The 22,328-nt window shown below is 61.2% G+C and overlaps 4 protein-coding genes across 8 annotated transcripts in view; 3 read left to right on the top strand and 1 right to left on the bottom strand.

Moving 5' to 3' along the window:
- The window catches only part of GCK (glucokinase), a 34,996-nt gene extending 33,829 nt beyond the window's left edge, over positions 1-1,167 (top strand). The window contains exon 10 of the mRNA XM_047695802.1: positions 113-1,167. Coding sequence (XP_047551758.1) covers positions 113-257 — 145 coding nt within the window. The 3' untranslated portion in view covers positions 258-1,167. The remainder of the gene's footprint in view (positions 1-112) is intronic.
- Positions 1,168-2,915: 1,748 nt separating this feature from the next.
- On the top strand, positions 2,916-5,029 carry MYL7 (myosin light chain 7). 2 transcript variants are annotated; one of them, XM_047695803.1, is made up of 7 exons: positions 2,916-3,042; positions 3,279-3,392; positions 3,586-3,661; positions 3,982-4,086; positions 4,438-4,516; positions 4,632-4,680; positions 4,862-5,029. In XM_047695803.1, the coding sequence occupies exons 1-7, from the start codon at positions 3,040-3,042 to the stop codon at positions 4,961-4,963; spliced, it is 528 nt and encodes a 175-aa protein (XP_047551759.1). In that variant the 5' UTR covers positions 2,916-3,039; the 3' UTR covers positions 4,964-5,029. The 2 variants fall into 2 exon arrangements, with proteins under 2 accessions (XP_047551759.1, XP_047551760.1); XM_047695804.1 differs by lacking the exon at positions 2,916-3,042 and adding an exon at positions 3,157-3,209.
- Positions 5,030-12,012: 6,983 nt separating this feature from the next.
- On the bottom strand, positions 12,013-15,104 carry LOC125081467 (translation initiation factor IF-2-like). The gene is made up of 2 exons (XM_047696142.1): positions 14,305-15,104; positions 12,013-13,631 (listed from the first exon to the last, which is right to left on the bottom strand). The coding sequence occupies exons 1-2, from the start codon at positions 14,930-14,932 to the stop codon at positions 13,594-13,596; spliced, it is 666 nt and encodes a 221-aa protein (XP_047552098.1). The 5' UTR covers positions 14,933-15,104; the 3' UTR covers positions 12,013-13,593.
- A 279-nt stretch (positions 15,105-15,383) lies between these two features.
- Positions 15,384-22,120, top strand: POLD2 (DNA polymerase delta 2, accessory subunit). 4 transcript variants are annotated; one of them, XM_047695632.1, is made up of 11 exons: positions 15,384-15,471; positions 16,373-16,645; positions 18,800-18,921; positions 19,111-19,234; positions 19,488-19,602; positions 19,777-19,975; positions 20,260-20,340; positions 20,477-20,634; positions 20,856-20,983; positions 21,417-21,518; positions 21,890-22,120. In XM_047695632.1, exons 2-11 carry the CDS (start codon positions 16,426-16,428, stop codon positions 22,048-22,050), a joined length of 1,410 nt encoding a protein of 469 aa, XP_047551588.1. In that variant the 5' UTR covers positions 15,384-15,471; positions 16,373-16,425; the 3' UTR covers positions 22,051-22,120. The 4 variants fall into 4 exon arrangements, with proteins under 4 accessions (XP_047551588.1, XP_047551590.1, XP_047551587.1 ...); XM_047695631.1 differs by having other exon boundaries at positions 15,434-15,756; XM_047695633.1 differs by lacking the exon at positions 15,384-15,471 and adding an exon at positions 15,865-15,888.
- The last annotated feature ends 208 nt before the right edge of the window (positions 22,121-22,328 follow it).

Genomic DNA, 22,328 nt, shown 5'->3' with positions numbered 1-22,328 from the left:
AACCCCCAGGGTTGTCCCCCGGGCCCCCTGGGCTTACTGCTCCAGCTGCTGCGAGGGCGGGGCGGGGGTCTGCGTGCAGGGGGAGGAACGGCAGCCCTGCTTCCCCTGCCAGCTTCAAGGAGAGGTTCCATGCCAGCGTGCGTAGGCTGACGCCCAGCTGCGAGATCACCTTCATCGAGTCGGAGGAGGGCAGTGGCCGGGGCGCGGCCCTGATCTCCGCGGTGGCCTGCAAGAAGGCCTGCATGCTGGGCCAGTGACCGCGGAGGCCACCAGGCAAGGAGGAGGCAGTGGCTCGCTGGACCTGGGCCCCAGGGGATGTGCTCCCCACGGATGCCCCCACCCTCGCCCAGGAAAGAGGTCTCTCTTTGTGAGGACCGTGGACGCCTCCCATCCCCACTGCCTCCCCAAAAGATGGGGAAAGGCCCACGGGGGATTTCGGGGCCCCCCGGGAGGCCTCTTGTCTCAGAGGCGGTTGGTGGGACAGCCCCTGGCCCTAACTGGGTTTTGGGCTGAGGTAAGCAGGCATGGATGGAGACCCCACAAAGTCCTTCACCTGTGTGATGGAAATCAAGGACCCGGAAGAGAGTCACTCACTCAAGACTTGGCTGCATGTCCACACTGCCTCCTCTGGAGCCTTCAGCCTGACCCAGCCTCGCCCGGGGCCTGCTCTGGACACCCCCCCTCTCCTGCCTGGGAACTCAACCCACTGGGGAGGCAGCTGACCTGGCCAGATCTAGAATGGGGTTCCACAGGGGACCAGAGGCTGCTGGCACCCAGGCCTGGCTGTTTTCATGCCTGCTGGGAACCAGGAAATGGGAGAGGACCAGCTCCACCCTGGAGGCTGCTTGTACCCCGAGGCCTGGAGATGGTGGCCTTGCTGCTCTCCTGCCACCATCCATGAGTGGTTTGTGGCTCTGGGATGGACCCTTCCAGCTGGTGCAGGACACAGAGCCCCTATAGCCCCTGTGTGCCCAGAGGGACCCAGGATGAGGAGGACCTCTCCCCTCTCACCCCCGAGCAGGCCTGGGAGCACCTCTGTGATGGGGTCCTGGGCTCCCACAGGGCTGACGGGGAAAGAGAGGTCAGCACTCCGCACGCAAGGGGCCACCCAGGCTTCTCTTTTCTCACCAGACCTCTGTGCGCCACACCAAGCTCCGACACCCAACCTGTGACTGTGTGGCTTTTTTAATTAAACGTTTTAAAAGTTTAGAACATGGCGTTGACCAGTGTCCTTTGATCTTTGGGCATAAGGGCAGGGGGACAATATGGAAACATGGTCACATGTGCACAGACATTCCACAAGCCTCGGCATCTGGAAATTCACCATGCCCTCCAGCCAGCTGTGCTGGGGAATGTGAAGGGACACACTGGGCTGTGGGAACAGAGGTGGCCTCAGCGGGAGGGTGGTTGGACACACCAGCTTGGCCTGGCCCCTGGCTGGCCATCTGCGGGATGTGCGTGGGGACCCGCAGGCTCTGATTGCCTCTGGGAGCGCCTGGGAAGGAGTTGGGGGCCTGGGTGCTGCTCTGGGAGGTGGGACAGGGCTGGTCTCCGCCGAGGCCCCCTGGAGCCACTTGGGTTGTGACAGTGATGGGAGGAGAGAAGGGTGATTGCCGAGGTCCTTCCAGGGGCTCCTGGGCGACGTGCCTGCTCTGAGTTAGCTAGGCCAGGCCTGGCGCCCTCTCTCAGCTATGCCCTGTTACGTGTCACGTTGTGGGGTTAGACCATACGCACTCTGCGATGAGAGGAACCACAGACCCGCAGTGACTGTTTGATTCGGAGCTCACCCCAGAGCCGTGGCTTTGAGACGTTCTCTGGTTTTTCCGGGTGTCCTGTGGGGGACCGGGGCAGATCATCTTAGGTCTCCTGAATCTCGGTTATGCACTGGGATGTCGTGCAAGGGTCCGGTTACTGCACAGCAGTCCTTCGGTCTCGGCATCCGTGTTGGACCCTGTGTCGACGTAAGCTACTTCTTAAGCTCTTTTCCCTGCCGTTCAGAGGCTGCTCTTGATTTTTTAAGTTCCCTTTGAGGATAGGTTATATATTTTACGGATTTCATTTCCAGAGAGGGAAGGAGGTATCGTCAGACTCTTTTTGTTGCACAAAAGAGGCCTGGGGTCTCATGGACCACCCAAGCGCCTGCTCTACCAGCTGGCCTCTGCACTGTCCCCCCCAGGGGCAGGGCGCAGTGGCAAAGAGCCCAGTTCCAGGGGAGGGAGGACAGCCAGTGGGCCCTCTCCTCTGCTCTGGGTTCCAGAGGGCAGCCAGGGGCCCATGACGTCTGTTTTAGAAGGTCCCCAGCCCCCAGCCCTTCTCAGGGCCCTCAAGGAGCAGGCAGGCCTGCAGCAGAGTGGGATGAGCCCGGGACCCGCATGGAGCTTCACATGAAGGACTCAAGACCACTTTCTTGGGGGTCCAAGGGGATGCTTGGGGCGCAGGTCGTGCACCGTGTTCCAAACATGCCTCACACACAGGTTCATTTGGGGTCACAGCCAGCTCAGGGCTGCCTTCTGTCCTCCGTCAGAGGGGCCAGAGGCCAGGGCCACCGTCCACCCAAACTCCGGGAATCCCTGGGGGTCTCAGGCCAGAGACCATCCTCAGAAATACCCATTGCCCTTCCCAAGCCCAGTAGAGGCCTCAGGCCAGTCCTCCTCATGCTGTCCTCTTGGATGGGGCAGGTTCTAGACTGGACCTGCAGGAGGGACAGTCAGGTGGGGGTAATACGGGAGACTTCTCATTCGGAGTGATACCTCATTCAGCATCCAGAGCAGCGGAGAGCTGTGAGCCTGTGAGCTCTGCCCTTGGGAGCCGTTGCTGCTGGATGGATGGATGTCTGGATTTTAGACATCAGGGGGCCCGAAGGTCACCAGGAACGTGGCTGGAATCTGCCTGGGGCCCTGTCTTCCCCCAGTTCAGGCAGGGCTGCCAAGTTTGGGCTTGTCCTCTCTTCCTGTCCTTATTTGGCGCTCCAGGTGATAAGACTGAAACGTAAAAGGGGCTGGGAGCCCCTTGCAGCAAGCCGGCTGCCACGGAGAGAGGATGGTGAGTGCCGGGGGGTAGCCAGAGGCCAGCAGGCTTCCAGGTGTTGTCCCGTAGGCTGGGGGAAGAGAGCTGGTGACTTCTCTCTTCGCGATGGGCCTGGAGAGGGGGTCTCCAGAGGTGGGAAGAGGAGCCGGGCCTAGGAGTGCTCTCCTGGGAGTGCTCGGGAGGTGTGCGTGGGAAGGGAGGAGTATTTGGGGAGCCGGGGAAAGGGCCCCTCCCCACCTACAGTGTTGCAGGCCAGCAGGAAGGCGGGGACCCGGGGCAAGGCCGCGGCCACCAAGCAGGCCCAGCGAGGCTCTTCCAATGTGTTCTCCATGTTTGAGCAAGCCCAGATCCAGGAGTTCAAGGAAGTGAGTGCCCCCACCCCAGCGGCCTGGGACCGGTCCTGACACCCATCCTGCCTCTACCCCCTCTTCTCCGTACTCAGTACTCGGTCGTCCCGGCCCCTCCCGGTCCGTCCACCCTCCAGGACCCCTCCCCACCTCCGGCCTTCCCCGGGGTGGGGGCTGTTCCCTCTGAAGGATGGTGCCCTCCACCGCCCAGGCCTTCAGCTGCATCGACCAGAACCGTGATGGCATCATCTGTAAGTCAGACCTTCGGGAGACCTACTCCCAGCTCGGTGAGTGCTTTCACCTTCCCCTGCCTGCTGGCAGAGGAAGGGGCGGCTGCTCACACCAGGGGAGCTGCTCCGGCTCAGGGGGCTGGTGGGAGCCCCACTGAGAAAGTACAGGCCCCCTGGCCAGGCAGCGCCTGCCTCCCTCCTTCCCTGCTCCCACCTCCCTCCCCCTCAGTCGGCTCACACACACCTCCCCTGCACTGGCCACAGCTCCCCATTGCTTCACGCTTCTCCCTGGTCTGTGGCAGGGAAGGAGGGGGGCCGGCCTGGGCGGGTGGGGAGCCTGGCTGGCCCGTGTCCATCCCGTGCCCCGCTGCCGCCAGGGAAGGTGAGCGTTCCGGAAGAGGAGCTGGACGCCATGCTGCAGGAGGGGAAGGGCCCCATCAACTTCACCGTCTTCCTCACGCTCTTCGGGGAGAAGCTGAACGGTCAGCCCAGGGGGTGGGGGGGGCTGGGTCTCCCGGCCTGGAAGCCACCTGAGCCCCTCCCGAGCCCCACCCAGGCCTCGACTGGACTCTCCTTGGCCCGGGCCACCCAGGGCCCATGGAGCTCTCCCCTGCCTCCCCGACCCGTGGGCACTGGTCACCCTGAACCCCCAGTCAGCCTCACTCCCAAGTCCCAAATCCCGGTCTCCTGGCCAGGCTGCCCCAAGGGGAGGTGGTCCTAGCCTCTCCTCTCCTGGGACAGGACAGGCCTCTTGCACCTGGGGGGCCTCCTGGGTGGGGGCTGGGAGGCCGGGGGCACCAGTGCTCACCTGCTCCCCCCGCCCGGGCTCCCAGGGACGGACCCCGAGGAAGCCATCCTGAGTGCTTTCCGCATGTTCGACCCCAATGGCAAGGGTGTGGTGAACAAGGATGAGTAAGTGTGTGAGAAGGGGCACAGAATCCGCAGGGGGCCCCGGGGGAGGGCGGCCACCTGGGCCGTGGGAGCCTTCATAGCCCCCCCGACCAGGCCAGACTTTGGCTCTCCCCAGGTTCAAGCAGCTTCTCCTGACCCAGGCAGACAAGTTCTCTCTGGCTGAGGTGAGGATTCTGGTTCCTTCGAGGCCCTCCCCTTCCCTTCACAGGGCTCTTAGCTGCAAGGCACTGGGCTGGGAGTCAGTGGGGAGGGTCTGGGGTCACAGGTCTCCCTTGGGTCATGGGTCACCCCTGCTGGCCACCGCAGGCCCCCCAGCCTGTCTGCCTCTGACCACACCCCCCCCAGGTGGAGCAGATGTTCGCCCTGACGCCCATGGACCTGGCGGGGGACATCGACTACAAGTCTCTGTGCTACATCATCACCCACGGGGACGAGAAGGAGGAGTGAGCTTGGCGCAGCTGCGACTCGGGGCCGGTCCTTAGGGACACCACAATAAATGCTGTTTCCCAATCACACCTGCAGTAGTGGCCTGTCTGGGACGGATGGGGTGGGGGCCAGCAGGGGGAGCGGAGGGACCCAGCCACTCGGCGGCTCAGCTCGGGCCACCCCGGACTGCTCTGCGACGGTGGGCCAGCGGTGCCCACTTTATAGGTGAGGACACATCTAGGAGACGGACTACGGGGCTTTGAATGGCCTCCACCAGGCCCGCACCAGCCACATGCGGGCCCTGCGCTCCGCATCCATTCTGCTAAAGGCCCCGCTGGTGGGCCTCCCTGCACGTGTGTGTGTGTGTGTGTGCGCGTGTGTGAACACGTGTGCATGCTGGGCTCCATGTGGAAGACGCAGGAACCCATCCAAAAACACAAACTTACTTCATTTTGGAAATGCAAGCAAGGTACACACCAGAGCATGCAGACTTGCACGCTTCCAAAGGAGAGAGGAAAAGGCCGCATGCTTGTGTCTGTCGGTGGCGGAGGGCGTGGGGGTGTGGTAAAGGCTGGAGAGAGGGAGAGCCTTTCTCTGGAAAGGACTGTTGGTGTCCCATCGCCCCTCATCTGCAGAAACCAGGGTGTGGAGGGGACTTGGCTTATCTCAGGAACTGCAGGGCAGCAGGAGGGGAGGAGGGAGAGAGGCAGTCCCTAGCGCAAAGGCGGACCTCCCCTCCCCCAGCCTGGCTGCATCCTCCGAGCTGGGAGGTGGGAAGAGCTGGGGAGCGGAACACTTTCCTTCCCTGGAGGCAAGCAAGAGGAAAACCATTTTCACCTGGAGAGGTGTTCGGTCTTTGTTTTTATCTGGGACTTGACGATTTTAATTACAACGCTGAGACTTGAAATCAAAGTTCTAGCACTTTCTCATACTGACTCATGATCATGAAAGTCCTGGAGCTGCCCGAGCAGGGATGGGGTGGGGGGTGGGGGGGCAGGGACACAACCAGGCCAGCTTATGAGCCTCCATTCGCACCTGAGTTCTGCTTGTTCAACGAACTGATTTCAGAAAGTCAGGCATAATTTAAGCCTCTGCAGAGAAATGTGAGACCCAGCAGACTGCTCGCAGGCGTCTTCCATGCAGAGCAGAACTGCTGGTTCTGTGGGGCTTCTGTGACCTCCTCGTCGTCTTTAAGTCGTAGGCGACCAACAAGGCCACAGGTTCCCGTCCCTAGACCTGCGACCACTTTGGTTTCCCCCTTCTCCGCAGAGGAAGTCAGCTTTGCACCTGTGTGGAGAGCAGCCTCCTTCCAGCGTCCCTGAACGGGTCCCTTGACCCTGAACACACGGGTCTGAACTACAGAGGGCCACTTACGTGCTGACTTCGTCCGGATAAATACGAGACAGCACTACATTCCCTCCTCATTATGGTGTTCTTGATGCTCTATTTTCCTGGGCTTCCTTTACGGCAAGAACGCTGGGCACGACACACATAACACAGAACGTGCAGAAGCTGACCGCTCGTTATTGGTCCCCTCGGAACTAACGAGTACATAAAATCTGGGTTGTTTGTTTTTTTTTTTTTTTTAAGATTTTATTATTTGAAAGAGGGGGAGTGACAGGCAGAGGGAGAAGCAGGCTCCCCACTGAGCAGGAACGCCCCCCCCTCCATGCGAGTCTCCAGCCCAGGAGCCCAGGATCATGACTGGAGCAGATGGCAGATGCTTCACCTGGAGCCCCTCAGGTGCACTGAGTACCTAAAACCTGTGACAGGTGTTCACTGCATATCTGTATGCAGGTCACAATTCTGCTTTCCAAAGTTTTCTTTTCCCACTCCTGCTGTAGTTATCTGGTAAGGTTAATCCTTTCTGCACCCAAACTGCCTGTATTAACTAGTTTGGAGTAAACTGAGAGCCGAGGGTTCATGTGTGGGGGGCCAACGAAAGAGAGAGAAGCGGACAAGGGGAACAGGCCGGGACCAGAGAGAGGCCCGGAGTGCCCGGGATGGTAGCCACCGGCCACCGTGCCTATGGAGCCCTCGAAATGCGCCGTAAGTTAGGATAGGACGATGTCCTGAAGATGTGCAAAAAAGAATGGAAAATATCTCATTGAGGATTTGCACATGGTTCCACGTTGAAAGGACACGCTTTCCAGTGTTGGGCTGAAAACAAGCATCACTGAAACCGGTGACTCCTGTTTCTCCTTCCTCCCTGCGGCTCCGAGGCACCTTCAGGTGCCACGCGTGGCCCTCATTTCTGGCTCCTGTCCCCTCTCCACCAGACGTGCTGTTAGCTGTATGGCCAGCCTGCCGACTCCAGGGCGCCCAGAGGCTAACCCAGGAAACGGGCCAGGCCAGGGCTCTCTGCAACCCCAGCCACCAGAAGCCCGTTCGGCAGGCTTACATCTGCGTGTTCTGCCGAAGCGAGGGAAGGTTTTGTGTCCAGAGCAGAGGCCATACAATCCTGCTCACAGAGGGCCAGGCCTGGGAGTGCGGCCTTGTTGGACACACACCCGAGCGGGGACTCGGGGTCCCTCGCCACCTGTGCCTCCAAGGGAAACCTTGTTGAGGTGGCATCCAAATCGCCCTGACTTCCCGTTTTTCCTGTGAGCCCCGGAAGCCTCGCTGCTGTAAGGACCACCGCCCCCGACCCCTGCCCAGGCAAGGCAGTGGGGCTCCGGGTCCTGGAATGGCCTCGCCACACTTCATCCACAGCCTGCTAAGGGGAGTCCATGAGGAGGTCTCCGAGCCTCTTGCCCTCACTGGGGCCATGTCTAGAGTCGCCCAGGGCTCCCTGGGAGAGCTTCTGACAGCTCCAGCCCCTCCCTCCTCCGCCAGGGGCTCACACTCAGGGGCTGCAAGCGAACCACCACCCCATCTTCCCCAGTGCCCTGCAGGCCTAGATGCAGAGGCTGACGTCCCCAGAAGCTGCCCAGACCCCGGAGAGAGAGAGAGACACCCCCCCCCCAAGCACTTTTGTACAGGGAGACCCCGGAGGCTGTGGGCCTTGGAGTCCCTCACCTGGGCTCTGAGCAGTGGCCGGCAGGGACCCCTGTAAAGGCAAATGCACATTAAAACTAAGACAAAGTTGTGCTCGCTTCGGCAGCACATATACTAAAACTAAGACAAAGTTAATACTCCCTAGTCCGAAAAAGGACAGATTCTCTCCTCCCGTTTCTTAGCGCATTCTCCTTAGAAAGCTCGTCTTTCCCTACCTGTTTTTGCGTCCATCCATCAGACGGCTAGAGAAGCCTCTGGGCAGCTGTGGAGCCCGGTTAGGGCCCCGAGGAGCCAGAAGCCTCTTCTCCAAGGTTTCCCAGTTTCCTGCCTCACGCATGGGGACTCCAGCAAGCCCACCTCTGGCCCGAAAGAGGCAGGAGGCAACTGTGGCTTGCGTCTGGACAAAGGCAATTAGCAAACCCAGCTCCCTGGAAACACTGCGGATGGGTCCGTCTGGGTGAGAACAGGCAGGATTCCCTATCCCTGGGATCTCTTAGCAGTGGCCAGTGACGAGCACTGAGCTGTGGTTTAATACTTACCCAGTGACTTTTGCCGAGAAGTTCTCTGCGTTGGTGGATACTGTTTCCAGCCTCCAGAGCTGCAGGCTTGCTGGAGGGCTGGCCGGGGGGCTCCGGATTTTACCCAGAGACCCCCTCAACCCCCTGCCCAGGCCCGGGCCCTGTCCCTGCGCCCCAGAGCTGGCAAGCGGGGGCTGTGGTCCACACGGTCCTGCTGCGGCATTCACACCAGGGTGGAGCTCGGGACAGGGCGTGAGGAGTCTGCGTAAGCAGCGACTGCAGGTGGCGGGGGCTATTCTGAGGCACCACATGCTCGAGCACCTTGCCCACCGCCACACAGAGCCAGGCCGGTGTGGGCGCCCGTCTCCGGGAGCATTCGCAGGCCCACCAGCCGCCAGGTCTCCAGGGATTGAAAATGAAGACATCCGAATGACACAGCACTTGACGGCACCCAACACGCCCTCCCAGCCTCCTCGTGTGAGGGCAGCCCAGAGCAGGTCCCCATGACACTCGTTCTAGTTCAGGGCCAGAGGGCTCGGCCATGAGGAAGGGCCGCTGCAACACTTGATTTCACGTTGCTGACCAGATGTGCTGATGGAGGGACGTGTGGGTGCACCAGTGCCCCAGACGGTCTTGGGGTCCTGTCTGCTCAGAGGACCTGACCATTTCGGAGCACAAAAGGGCAGAGAGGCAAGGCCAGAGACAAAGATGCCAGTCTCAGGTGGTATGTCCCCCGGAAGCCACAGGTCGTATGCGCACACCACCCAAGGGAAGTCACAGGGTAGTTACCGGGTCCGGCTGGTCAAGCTTCTGTGTTGCTGCTGCGATCAGAAGGTCCGGCCTGCGTCTACACCCGGGAACCCCGGCTGGCTGGGGGCTTGTCGGGCTCAAGCAGCCTGCTGGTTCCGCCCGCATGCCTGAGACGCAGAGGCCACCTCACTGAGATGAAGCCCAGGATACAAGCTCACATGAGGGAGAGGCATGGCCCTCCGCCTTCCAGCTGGACACAGACCTCAGTCCTGTGGCCACGTCCACATTTAGGCGAGAAGAGCTGGGGGGTCGCCTAGACGCTGTGGGAAATGAGGAACTGTTGTTGCTTAAGTTGGAAAGCCATGGGGCGGTTTCTCCCATTCATTCTGACCTTCCATTATAGGAGTTGAGGCCGGCTCCCACCGGTCACCACTCACAGACCCCCCAGGGCAGCATGCCTTGTGATTAGGGACTCCAGGGATGAGGGCCTCTGACGGAGGGCCCAGGCAAGAGGGACCTGAGCCGGAAGGTGATAGAATAGTCCCGATGGCAGCTGGGGTCGTGGCATCTGAACCTCCGCCTGGCCTCTGGCCTCCCCGGATTCAGGCCCCAACCCAGGCGTCCCTTCCCCGGAAAGCCACCTTCTGAGCCAGGTCAGGGCCGCTCAGCACACCGGGTGTGCCCGGCCCAGCCTGACGTAGGCCAGCCTGGCTTCCCAACAGCAACGGGGACAGGGACGCGTCCACCTCTAACACCATGCCTGGCACGTGGCCGGTGCTCAGGGGGATGTGTAGTGAGTGAGCAGGGCAGCGCTAGGAATCTCCAGACTTCTGGAAGCTGAGACCAGCAGGCTGTAGACCCTGTGAGTCCCCAGAGCCTGCTGCCTCGCAGTTGGTGCCCTGCTGCTTCCCTGGCCCTGCCCCTCGGGGGCGGCTGCAGGGAGGAGACGCCCTGCCAGCTTCTCTCCCCTCCGTCCCATCCCACTGCACTCTCCCTGCCCTGTCGCCCCCGCCCCAGGGGTCTGGAACAGCCTCTGACCTCCCACCGGCTGCTGGCCCTCCCCTACCATCTGGGGACCGTCCCCACGGAGTGTGTTGCTGACGCGCAGAGCCACATAGCCCCAAAATAGAACTTTGTCACCCTGGCTTGCCCTGCTTTGCATCAGCAACACCTCCAGCATCCCTCTCCCCGGACCCCCTCCTCACTCCCTGCTCCCCCCCCCCCCAACCGCCAACACGCACCAAGGAGCCTTGGTCAGCCCAACAGCAGCCGCATCCCATTGGCCCTGCCAGCGCTGACTGGTGTGGGCCCCCTCGAGTTCCTGCCAGGCTCCATCCACAGCACCCGCCTTGCCGTGGCCACCTCAAGAGATGGGGACCCTGCGTTGGGCCACAGATGACTGGACGGGGGTGGCCATTACTCCCAGAGGGACACACAGACCTCTCCCAATCCTGTCTCTTAGCTGGCTGGGAGAAACCACTCTCCAAGTTGGGAGTGACTTTCTCTCTGTCCCTGTCGACACCAGAGCTACACACATGCAGCCCAGTCCCATGGCGGCAGAGCAGTCCCTGGGAGGGGCACACGCTTCAAACAGTGGGGGTCTCCTACCGACCTCAGCAGGTTCCTGCCTCTGAACCCACTCCCTCGGAGGGGCACCCACTCTTTTCTCCTCAGTCCCTCCACCCCTACTCCCTGGTCTGGGATTCCTTACAAAAGTATTGTGCCAGAATTCCTTCCTCCCTGAAGGGGAAGATAATTCTAGAATCTGACGGCAGCGATCAAAATAGCCAACCAGGGGATTAGATGACGCTCTGATGTCTTTTATCTGCTCTGCCTCTGGCGGGACCATCGCAGAGTCTGGGAACACCCATCATCTATTTCTACTAGATCAGCTAACACCCTCTTTCTGGGCAAAATCCTCAGCTGATATTGGTAAAATCCACAGCGCAGCTCCCAAGATTCAGCTAGAAAGCTCAAAACCTCTCCCTAGAATTAATCAATGCCCTAAAAATACAGAAGCCCTTCAGGGCCTCAAGCCCGTGACAGAGAATTTCGAGGCTCAGGGCCTCACGATCCCCTGTACCAGTCCCTGTCACACCCCCGCTTTACCTGGGAGGAAACCCAGCAGCCAGGAATGGACCTTTGTCTGGGCCCCTGAGCAGGGACCCCTCAGGCCCCTGCTGTTCCTAACCCCTACGTGCTGCTGGCACCCACTCCCACTGCAAGCGAAGTTTCCACGGTAACTGGCCTGGGGGGTGCTTGGTTAGAACTCTGGTCGGTAAGGATAGCCAGCGTCTTTCTGCCTTCACTTGGGGAGAACAGCAGGACACCCCGGCAGTCACACCCCAGGGTGGCACTGAAGGTCCTTCAAAGGTTGACTTGGATGACACGAAGTTTTCGACAGGCTCGACGTGCGTGGTTACAATGTGTAGAGGATTTGCTCTTCTCCTCCCTTCCCAGACGTCTTCACAGAGAGGCGCATCCACCGTCAAACTTCTAGCCTGAAAGGGACCTACGGTCTCCAAAGAAAAGGTGTTGTTTGCCCGGACTCCGTTTTGGTGCCCAGAGCATCCGCCTTGGAACAAGAACCACCTCTGGGTCCAGATGAAACCCTTCACAGCTGCTTACTGTCGAATCCCTGGGATAGCCGACAGGAAACTCCTCTAACCAGAGGCAGGAGCTTAAGGATTTGCTGACGGTTCTTTTTTTTTTTTTTTTTTCTTAAGATTTTGTTTATTTGACAGAGGGAGCACAAGCAGGGGAGCAGCAGAGGGAGAAGGAGAAGCGGACTCCCCGCTGAGCAGGGCGCCTGATATGGGCCTTGATCCCAGGACCCTGGGATCATGACCTGTGGACATTTATACTGATGGCTGGCATGTCTTTGGGGGTGGCTCAGGGCTTTGGAACATTCTGGAAGCATCAAGGCCTCCTTACCTCCAATGGGGTAAGATTAAATATGTCTCCTGTGGGGGCGCCTGGTGGCTCTATCAGTTAAGGGTCTGACTCCTGATCTCAGCTCAGGTTTTGATCTCAAGATTGTGAGTTCAAGCCCTACACTGGTTGGGGGGGGGGACTTGAGGAAAAAGGCCCCTGTGTCCAGAGCTTATGAGGCACCACACTTCTGCTGGTTGGCTGTCATTAAGGTTCCCTGGTGTTCCAGACTTGGCTCCCTGGCAGCCGGAGTCAACCCCCCGCTGATATTTCTGCCAAAAACACTGCTCTCAACCCAAAACTCTGTTGTGCTCCAAAGAGATGCCCTCCCAAGTGATAATTTGGAAAAACTGACAAGAGATGTCAATGTCAACTGGTCCCAGGAAAGGAAAAACAATATTGGAAATCTAATAATTTTTGGATCCATAAAGAGAGAACTCTGGTTTAGGCCAAATAACAATCTGGTCCTACCAGGAACTCTGTAATTCCCTCCACTAACCACTGTACTTGCATTAAACCACCGGTCTACTGACAAAATGGTAGCACCATGACCAAAACCAGTGGGCAAATATGAGTGAGGCCACAGCAAGGGCCTTCCTCCCCTGTCCCAGCTGCCCGAAGTATGAATGCAGAGAAACCAGCTCATACAAATGGACCTCATACAGCTTCCCCATTCACGGGGGTCCATATGTTTAGTCGTGTTTCCCTTGCTTTCTCACTGGACCAGAGCTCTCTCTTGTAGACAGGCTGGCATCTCTTCTGCAGTTAAAATTCTGTCAGAAAAGATTCTCCCCCACCTAGGGAACCCCTCTCACGCCTGATGGTTATCAGGGAACCCCCAGTCACGTCTGTGCAGTCTGACTGGCTTTACATGTGCATACCAGGCTCACAGTCCTCAGGGTTAATAAGATGCGCTAACACACTGTTAGGACTCAAGTGGCAAAAATCTGTGAAGACCTTCCAAATACCTTGGCCTTAGAAAGCTTTGCGGTTGGCCTCTACATCTCTGATGCGCCCCCTGGGGCCTCACTGATTCTCGAACTTTGGGGCAGTCACAGGATGTCCGTACACATGGCCCCCCGACCCACAGTTGATAAAGAAGAGCAATGCTTTAATACGGTAAAGGCCTAACTGCTCCAACATGGCATTGGGAAAACTGGATAGCTCCATGCAAACAAAAGAAGTTAAAGCCTTATATACAAACTAATCGTACGTGAATCAAAGACCTAAATCTAAGAGCCACGACTGTAAAACTCTGAGAAGAAGCCATGGCGGGCAAACTTCACAACACTGGATTTGGCAGTGACTTTTTGGATATGACATCTAAGGGACAGGAGACCGAAAGAAGAACAGGTTATGATGGGACTTTAATACAATGAAAACTGTGTGTGTCACAAGACAGCGACAACAGAGGAAAACCCATGGAATGGCAGAAGATATCTAAAAATTACATCCCTAACAAGGCATTGATATCCGGAATATATAAAGCACTCCTGAAATTAAAAAACAAAAACATAACCCACTGAAAACACGGACACAGAACTTGAGAATTTCTTCAAAGATACACAGGTGGCCCACAAGCCCATGAAAAGGCGTCCAACATCACTCATTATCAGGGACATGCAAATAAAACCCAACTGCACCAGCACCGCACACCCCACTAGGCCGGCTACCAGCAGAGCACCAGAGAAGACCATGTGTCGGTCGCGATGTGGAGAGCCTGAAGGAACGAGTGCGGCGGCCCCTCCGTAACCTGACCCGGAAGGACCGTGGACTTGCTCCAATTCCACCTGGAGGTATGTACCCAAAACCTGAAACCAAAACCTTGACGCACTGTGCTCACCCACATCCAAAGCAGCGAGATTCATGAGCCCCAAGAAGGAAACCAGCTAGGGCGCCTGGGGGCTCAGGTCATGACCGCAGGGTCCTGGGATGGAGCCCCACACGGGGCTCCCTAGTCAGCGGGGGGCCGGCTTCTCCCTCTGCCTCTCTCCCGCTTGTGCTCCCTCCCGCTGTGTCTCTGTCATAAATACGTAAAGGCAAGATGCAAACCAGCTGAGTGTCCGGTCGGGCGGACGGACGAACAACCGCGCTCTGCATGTACAAGGCGGCGCTACTGGTCCTGAAAGTCCGCAAGTTCCGACGCGCGGTCCAGCACCGACGTACCTGGGAGATCGTGACATAAACCAGACGCGAGAAGACGGACACCGCATGGTTCCCGTCCGCGGGCAAGTGATTGGAGGCCCGGGGACAGACAGAGGCCTGGGGGCAGACGGACCGACGGTGGCTGCGCAGGGGAGCAGGTGCGGCGCTCCGGGGCGCCGCGGTGAGGCCGGACAGTGCGGAAGACCGCGCGGCTCCGGGAGGGCGCTCGGAAGCCTCCGGGCCGTGCACCCCCGGGTGGCTCCGGGGTCCGTCCTGCGTCGTGCAGACGCCCCGGCGCGAAGACCGCCGGCCCGCCCAGCTCGGCGAGGAAACGCACCGACTTCCCGCCGCGCGCCCCGAAGCCTGCCGGGAGCCCTGCGCCCGCGTGTCCCCCACACATCCGGACCGACCCCGTCTCACGCGGCGACAGCGGCTCGGGTTCGGGGGCGCGTCCCGCCGTGCCGTGCGCTCTCAGCCCTCGCAAGCGGCACCGCGAGGACCCCGAGGCGGGCGCAGGGCTGCAGGCCGGCCCTGCACGGGTGCAACCGCGCGGACGCCCCACACGCCCGGACCGTCCGGGGCGCCGCGGGCTGGAGGGTGAGGGAGACCCCGGTGCAGGGGCCGGGCCACAGCCCGTCGGCGGCCCCATCACTAACCCCAGCCCGAAGCGTTCCTCCGCGGTCCGGGACCCCAGTCCCGGGCCCTGCCCTCCGCGGGCTGACCTCAGGCACGCTCCTCGGGACACGCAAGCGCGCGAGCCCCACACCACCCGCGGGTCCCGCGTAGCCCGGGAAACCCGGGGCGCGGCCAGAGGCGGGGCGCTCGCGCACTGGCGGGAGGTGGAGGTGGGCGGGGCGGCGCGCGGGGGAGGGGCGGGGCGCTCGCGGACTGGCTGGAGGCGGAGGTGGGCGGAGCGGCGCGCGGTGGAGGTGGGAGGCAGCGCGAAGTGGGCGGGGCGGCGCACGCAGTTTGGCGGGAACCCGGGGAGGAGGTGGGCGGGGCAGCGTGCCGGATTGGCGGGAGGCTGTGTCGGTGGGCGGGCCCCGCCGTGACGGACGGAACAGGAAGCGCGGCGATTGGTAGAAGGCGTTGGTGGGTGGGCACTGGTGAGAGGCGGTGCTCGAAGGTGGGCGTGGCGGCGAGCGCAGACTGGCTGTAGGCGGCTGGAGGCCCGCGGCGGGCGACTAGGTAACTGAGGTCCTGCGACCCCGGGCCCGCGTGGCGGCGGCGGAGGGGGCTGGGCCGGGGCTCCGGTGTCCGCGCGCGGCCCTGCAGGGTCCCTGCTGCACGCGCAGAGCCGAAGCCAGAGCGCGGCCCGAGGCCGGCGGGGCTCCTTCCGGGGCCGCGGCCCGGCTGCGCGCGTTCGGGCCGGAAGTTAGTGCGGGCAGCGCGGCGGCCGGGAGCGGGGCGGCCGAGCGGGGTCTGAGCGGGGTCCGAGCCGGGGTCTGAGCTCCGGGCCGCCGCGCTGGGACGGTACGCGGAGGAGGAGCGACCGTGAGGCGTGCGCTGCCCACGGTCCGGGAGCTCGTGTCCCAGGCGCGGGGCGGACCGCGGACCCGCCGCGGCGGTCGGAAGGGGGACGCGCGAGCGCCCGGGGAGCGGACGGTGACACAGGAGCCGAGACGGCGGGGACGGGGGCCAGCGAGGCCGCCACGTGCAGGCAGAGGCGGGGGCAGCGCAGTTGTAGGGACTCGGGGTCTCGCTCACTGAAACGGGCCCGTCGAGCAGAGGGTGGCGGGCGTAGGTTTGTTTCCAACAGGCGTGTCTCCTGGGGGCGCAGGTAAAGGGAGGATGGCCTCGTGCCCGACATGGGGCAGGGGCCGGGGGTCGTCCGGGTAGAGCGTGAGGCAGGGAGCGCGTTGCTGGTTTGGAGAGGGTCAGGACAGCCCCAGGTGGGACAAGCGTTCCGAGCCTTCCCATCTTCGGTTCCGGATGAGCCTGACAAGGTGACCGGCTGGCATCCAGCCTGGGCTCTTCTGAGCCACGTCTGGGCTGGCGTCCTCCTTCCATGCCCGCAGGTGCAGGGGAGACATGGTGGGAGAGCCATGTGGTGGGCAGGGGCTGCAGGGCTACATCTGTGTCTTCACAGTGACCGCCGCCGCCTGGGCCCAAGCACGGGGTTCTGAACGCGTCTGGCACACCATGTTCTCGGAGCAGGCTGCCCAGAGGGCCCACACTCTCCTCTCCCCACCGTCCGCCAGCAATGCCACCTTTGCCCGTGTGCCTGTGTCCTCATACACCAACTCCTCCCAGCCCTTCAGGCTCGGGGAGCGCAGCTTTAGCCGGCAGTACGCCCACATTTATGCCACCCGCCTCCTCCAAATGAGGCCCTTCCTGGTGAGCCGCGCCAGGCAGCGTTGGGGTAAGTGATGCATTCGGGGAAGTGCTTCCTGCCCACCAGCCCAGAAGGGTCCGGGTGTCGGGGGGGTGTTCTAGAGATGAGTGACCAGATACAGCCGGGACCTTCTTTAGTTTACCCCCCTTCCCGGTTGTCTTGGGAAAGCAAACCCATTGGTGCCTCTGTTGCCTCTTCAGGTAGTTACGAGGATTAAATTAAGGAACCTGTGGCTTTAAAGGGAGGTTTATTAGTTCAGAGGCTGGGATGAGGTGGGCTTTGTTCTCTTGGGAACAGTGGTCATATCACTGGTGTAGGGACATTCCCTGTCTGGAGAGCAGAATACGTGCTTGTTTGCCTGCACGTGGCCACCCTGTGTCTCAGTGGGGCAGGCCAGGTCCATGAAGACACACCTCCTGCCTCGGGGGCTCCCTGTCCGCTGCTCCTCTGGGCCCTCCAGCCTGGTTGGGTCCCGTGGACTCTTCTGTCAGCACACATCATCCTCCTTCTCCGCTTGGTCCGTGACCTGTCCTGCAGTTACATTATTGGTCGTGCAGACAGGACCCGCAGTTTCAACTTCTGGCTGATGCCCCGTTCCTTGGTCTTACTGTGTGTCAGAGCGGATTTCTGGGCTGTTTTCACTTCATCAGAAATGTTTACAGGTGGGACCGGGCTTCGCCATCCACGTGTGTTGGCCCCAGCCCTGGCCTTGGTGCTCCAGCTTGGGTCTCCGCTGCGGGGAGCCGTGGCACTCAGGCCCGTCCCACAGAGCCGGGGGGAATCGACTCTGGTGTCATTCCAGGCAACAAGAACTAGACCGTCACATGTGTTAGGGACATCTTATATTACCACTACCGCAGGCACAAGTGCCATGGGCATGTCCTCTGCCACAGAATGAGGTCTCCTTCCTGTAGCTCCTGGTGGCCTTTCCTTGCTTTCCTTGAAGCCCTTGGAGACACCCTCCTCAAGCCCCGTGTCACTGCCACTGTTTAGGTTCCAGCAGCACCCAGTCCAGTGCGGCTTTGCCTTGCAGTCACCACTGCTGTGGCTCCCATGGCTCCGTGGCACTTGTCACAGGGGCTGACCCCTTGTTGACTGCTGTTGTTTCTCTCCCTCTGGGTTGTACCCTTGGTGAGGATGAGGATGGGCCGTGCTGTTCACTCCCGATGCTGGTGCCTGGCCCGATGCCCGCATGCCATCCAGCTGCACATGTGTCCTGCCCTCGACGCAGGGATGTGCGGTTCTGCCTGGTGCTTAGGTGTGCACAGTGGATTCCAGCTGTGCAACCTTGAACTGTCACTTAACCTCTCTGTGCCTCCGCTGCCTCAAGCGTGTGATGGGGCAGTAGCGTCTACCCTGCGTGTTGGCAGGCGCGGATGAGTTTCAAGGACAGTGCTCGGTGTGGAGCAAGGGCTCGGCAGTCCAGCTCCGGAGTTTGTTGTCTCCGTGGGTCTCTGGCGTTTCTCTTTCAGCTGCTGGCACTCTCCTTACCTCATCTTGAACTACTAGCCTCTTCTCCGCAGGCGCAGCCCTGTGGAATGTTCTCAGTTACTCTCGGGCAGAAGGGGCAGCTGGGCTCCGGAAAGGGCTGGTCCTGCGGCCACATGATCCCTTCAGCTCCCAGCAGCATTTTTCCCAGGCTCTGGGTCTTTCCTGACAAACCCACAGGCCCTCTGGGACTTGTGCTCCTTCCTCTTGCCTGCCTGGGTGAGCGCTGCACACCGAGCTCCTCCAGTTTTTAGGGCAGGGTGCTTCTGTCTAAGTGAGTGTTATGATTTTGGTGTCAGTGACGTAATGCTCCGTGTCAGTTTCCTGGTTGCTCGTGCTGTCACGGACGGCATGGTCACAAACTGAGCAGCTTAACACACCAGACCCGTATTCCCTGTTCATCTTGGAGACCAGGAGTCTGAATGCAGGTGCTGGCCAGCCAGGAGCCCCTCCTCCTTGGCTCTCCCCGTTTCTGGCAGCAGCCGTGCTCCTGTCTCTGAGCGTCTGTCTTTCTTATGAGGACGTGGGACACGGGGGCCCCGCCACATCTTTCTGTCTTCCTGGGGCCAAGGCTGCTTGTGTCAGGGGGTCTCTGTACTTGGTGGTCTCCTTCCCTGCAGAGGCCGGCCTGTGGGCTGCTGCGTGGTGGGCAGGGAGGCCACTGGGTCCCTGAGCCCATGCCGTCGTGCCCAGGTGATGGAGTCCAGGTAAAGAAGCTGTGTGAGCTGCAGCCGGGGGAGAAGTGCTGTGTGGTGGGGACCCTCTTCAAGGCCATGCCGCTCCAGCCTTCCATCCTCCGCGAGATCAGCGAAGAGGTGAGGTTGGCCGCTGCTCCAGGAGTACCGTCGGGACCACCAGCTGTGGACCCAGGGAATCGGGGCTGGGCCTCTGTCCTGGGCGGGGGGCGGTCCGGGGGCTGTAGTCCCAGAATCTCACTGATGGGGCCTAGGAGCCTTAGGACCCGGCCTCTGGCCCCACAACTCCCTCCCATCTCTGCCGTCCAGCACAACCTGCTCCCTCAGCCTCCTCGGAGCAAGTACATCCACCCCGACGACGAGCTGGTCTTGGAAGACGAGTTGCAGCGCATCAGACTGGAAGGCAACGTCGACGCGTCAAGGCTGGTCACAGGTGGGGGCAGGAGGGGCCGGCCCACACCTGTCGCTGTGGGTGCAGCCCTTCCTCCCCGGAGCGGAGGTCCAGGGAGGGGGTCAGTGGTTCCTGCCTACACCCAGAGGTGGTGACCCCAGGACTTGGTCCTGAGTCCTCTGAGAATGTTCTGGTGTGGCAGAGGGGAACTAGCTGGTCTTGCCCCAGGGGTGTCTAAAAAGAGGTGGTAGCCTCTCGGGCTTCCGTCCTGGAGCCTGACACTGCTGCTCCCCAGGGACAGTGCTGGCTGTGCTCGGCTCCGCGAGAGACAGTGGCAAGTTCGTGGTAGAGGACCACTGCTTTGCAGAGCTCGCCCCTCAGAAGCCCGCACCCCCCCTTGACACAGACAGGTGAGGAGCAGGCGCTCAGGGGTCTGGCCGGTGGTCCAGGGGGGTCACGGTTGCCGGGCTCCATGTCCTCTACTGGCCCATGACGGTGGCAGAGCTCTGCCAGGGGCCGGGCTGGGGGCAGCAGTGGGACTCCCGCTCTCTGAGTGCACAGGAGGACCCTGACTTCCCCTGCAGGTTTGTGCTGCTGGTGTCTGGTCTGGGCCTGGGTGGAGGCGGGGGCGAGAGCCTGCTGGGCACCCAGCTGCTGGTGGACGTGGTGACAGGGCAGCTGGGGGACGAGGGGGAGCAATGCAGCGCCGCCCACGTGTCCCGGGTCATCCTCGCCGGGAACCTGCTGAGCCACAACACCCAGAGCAGAGATTCCATCAACAAGGTACTGTCCCCGCCCGCCCGCCCGCCAGCACTTGAGCCCCTCCTTCCCCAGGGAGAGTCGGGGGTGCGGGGTTTCGCACATCTGGTGGCCAGTGCCTCGCAGTGACGCTGTGGTCTCTGCTCCAGCCCTGCTTTCTGAGGGCGGGGGATCCCGTGGCACAGAACCCCTACCATCCCCAAGCAGTGGGCCTCTGCTCTGCTCTCCACTGTCCAGCCAGGGCTCTGAGTGTCCCTTCGACCCGAGCCTGTGTTGGGGCCTGACAGCCTGCGGACTTCTATCCCCAGGCCAAATACTTAACCAAGAAGACTCAGGCAGCCAGCGTGGAGGCGGTCAGAATGCTGGACGAGATCCTGCTGCAGCTGAGCGTGAGCGAGCTGGGGGCCGCCGGGGACGGGACTGGGGTCTGCGCAGCGGGCACCGGCAGGTGGGCTGGGGCAGGGGAGGAGGGGGGCTTTGGAGAGCCCTGGGCCCTGCAATCTCCCCTGCCCCTGTGCCCTGCAGGCGTCGGTGCCCGTGGATGTGATGCCCGGTGAATTCGACCCGACCAACTACACGCTGCCCCAGCAACCCCTGCACCCCTGCATGTTCCCGCTGGCCACCGCCTACGCCACGCTCCAGCTGGTCACTAACCCCTACCAGGCCACCATCGAGGGAGTCAGGTAGCCATAGCCACACCCCCATCTGACACCTGGCCTCAGGCCTCAGTGGCACCGGGATGGGAGGGTTGGGTCCAGTTCTGCAGAGGGCCCAGCAGATCTGGGCTCTTTCTCAGAAAGAGCTTGGGACCCCCACTGAGAGAGCACCGGGTGGGCTGGGGCCAGCTCCCGTGGGAGCATAGGCGGCGGCCCCATGCGGGGATCAGCTGAGCCCTGCCTTGCAGATTCCTGGGGACATCAGGACAAAATGTGAGTGACATTTTCCGGTACAGCAGCATGGAGGATCACTTAGAGATCCTGGAGTGGACCCTGCGTGTCCGTCACATCAGCCCCACAGCCCCAGACACACTAGGTAACGGGACTCAGCCACGTGAGGTGGGGCCAGAGGGCCCAGGGAGCCCTGTTCGGGGGCCTTGATGTCCAGAGGGTTCACAGCCTGGATTGGCATTCACCAGCCCTGCCATGACCTCAGGGAAACCCCAAAAGCTTGACGCTAGTTCTGGAACCTCCCCTGGAATCTTTGGGCTGTCCACCGTCAAGGTGCTGTGTAGGGCCAAAGACCCTGGGAAGCATATTGGGAGCTCTGGGTAGAGCCTGGCGCCCTACCACAGTGGCCACCCGGCAGGGCACGCTGACCTGACCCCAGGGCCATGGGGCTGTGGCACAGTGAGCAGGGCTGCTACCAGCACAGCCCGAGCGAGTATGAGGGGCCGGGGTGGGGCGCCGCCCCCTGACCGGACACCGTGCAGAGCTGAGAAGCTCCAGCCGCTGTGGGCTTCCTCCAGGTTGCTACCCCTTCTACAAGACCGACCCATTCATCTTCCCGGAGTGCCCTCACGTCTACTTCTGCGGGAACACCCCTGAGTTTGGCTCTAAAATCTTCCGAGGTGAGTCTTACCTTCTGGGGACCCTGGGCCTGGGGTGTCATGAGGGACCCTGTCCTGGGGACAGGGCTCACAGAGGAGACCTCCCTGGAGTCCTCGGGCCCTGTGGGCAGCTGACTGAGCATATCTGAGCAGGGGCTGATCAGTCCGTACCTGTGCAGCAGGCTCACTGCCTACCTCTGGTCAGCAGGGCTCCAGACTTTGACCTTCATGCTGCCCTTGGCCCTCCCGTCTGGTCCAAAGGGGCTTCTCTGGCCAGCACCCCGACAAGGCTCATGGGGAATTCCTGTTTGCTTCTGGTGACTTCTGGTGACTTCTGTTAGCCAGGGCCCACCCAGAACCTAAGTGGGAGTGCCCGTGTGTCTTCTTCACAGGACCAGAGGACCAGAGGGTGCTGTTGGTGGCCGTCCCCGACTTCAGCGCCACGCAGACTGCCTGCCTTGTCAATCTGCGTAGCCTGGCCTGCCAGCCCATCAGCTTCTCGGGCTTTGGGGCAGAGGACGAGGACCTGGGGGGCTTGGGCCTGGGCCCCTGACTCAGAGACCCCGACTATCTGTTCCATGTGACACTGACCCAGCATTGGCATTTGTTTCTTAAGAAAAGCCTGATTGGGACGCCTGGGGCGCTCAGCCCATGGAGCATCCACGTCTTGATTTTGACTCAGGTCTGATCTCAGGGGCGCGAGATGGAGCCCCATGCAGAGCCCTCCGCACTGGCTGTGGAGTCGGCTTGCGAGTCTCTCTGCCCCTCCCCCTGCGCGCACTCTCTTTCTCTAAAACGAATAAAGTCTTTAAAACAAAGCCTGACCAGAGT

Source organism: Lutra lutra, chromosome 11, assembly GCF_902655055.1.
Source record: "Lutra lutra chromosome 11, mLutLut1.2, whole genome shotgun sequence".
NCBI classification, from domain to species: Eukaryota; Metazoa; Chordata; class Mammalia; order Carnivora; family Mustelidae; genus Lutra; species Lutra lutra.
The sequence above is the reverse complement of the archived record's forward strand: the minus strand, read 5'-3'. Positions and strand labels throughout refer to the sequence as shown.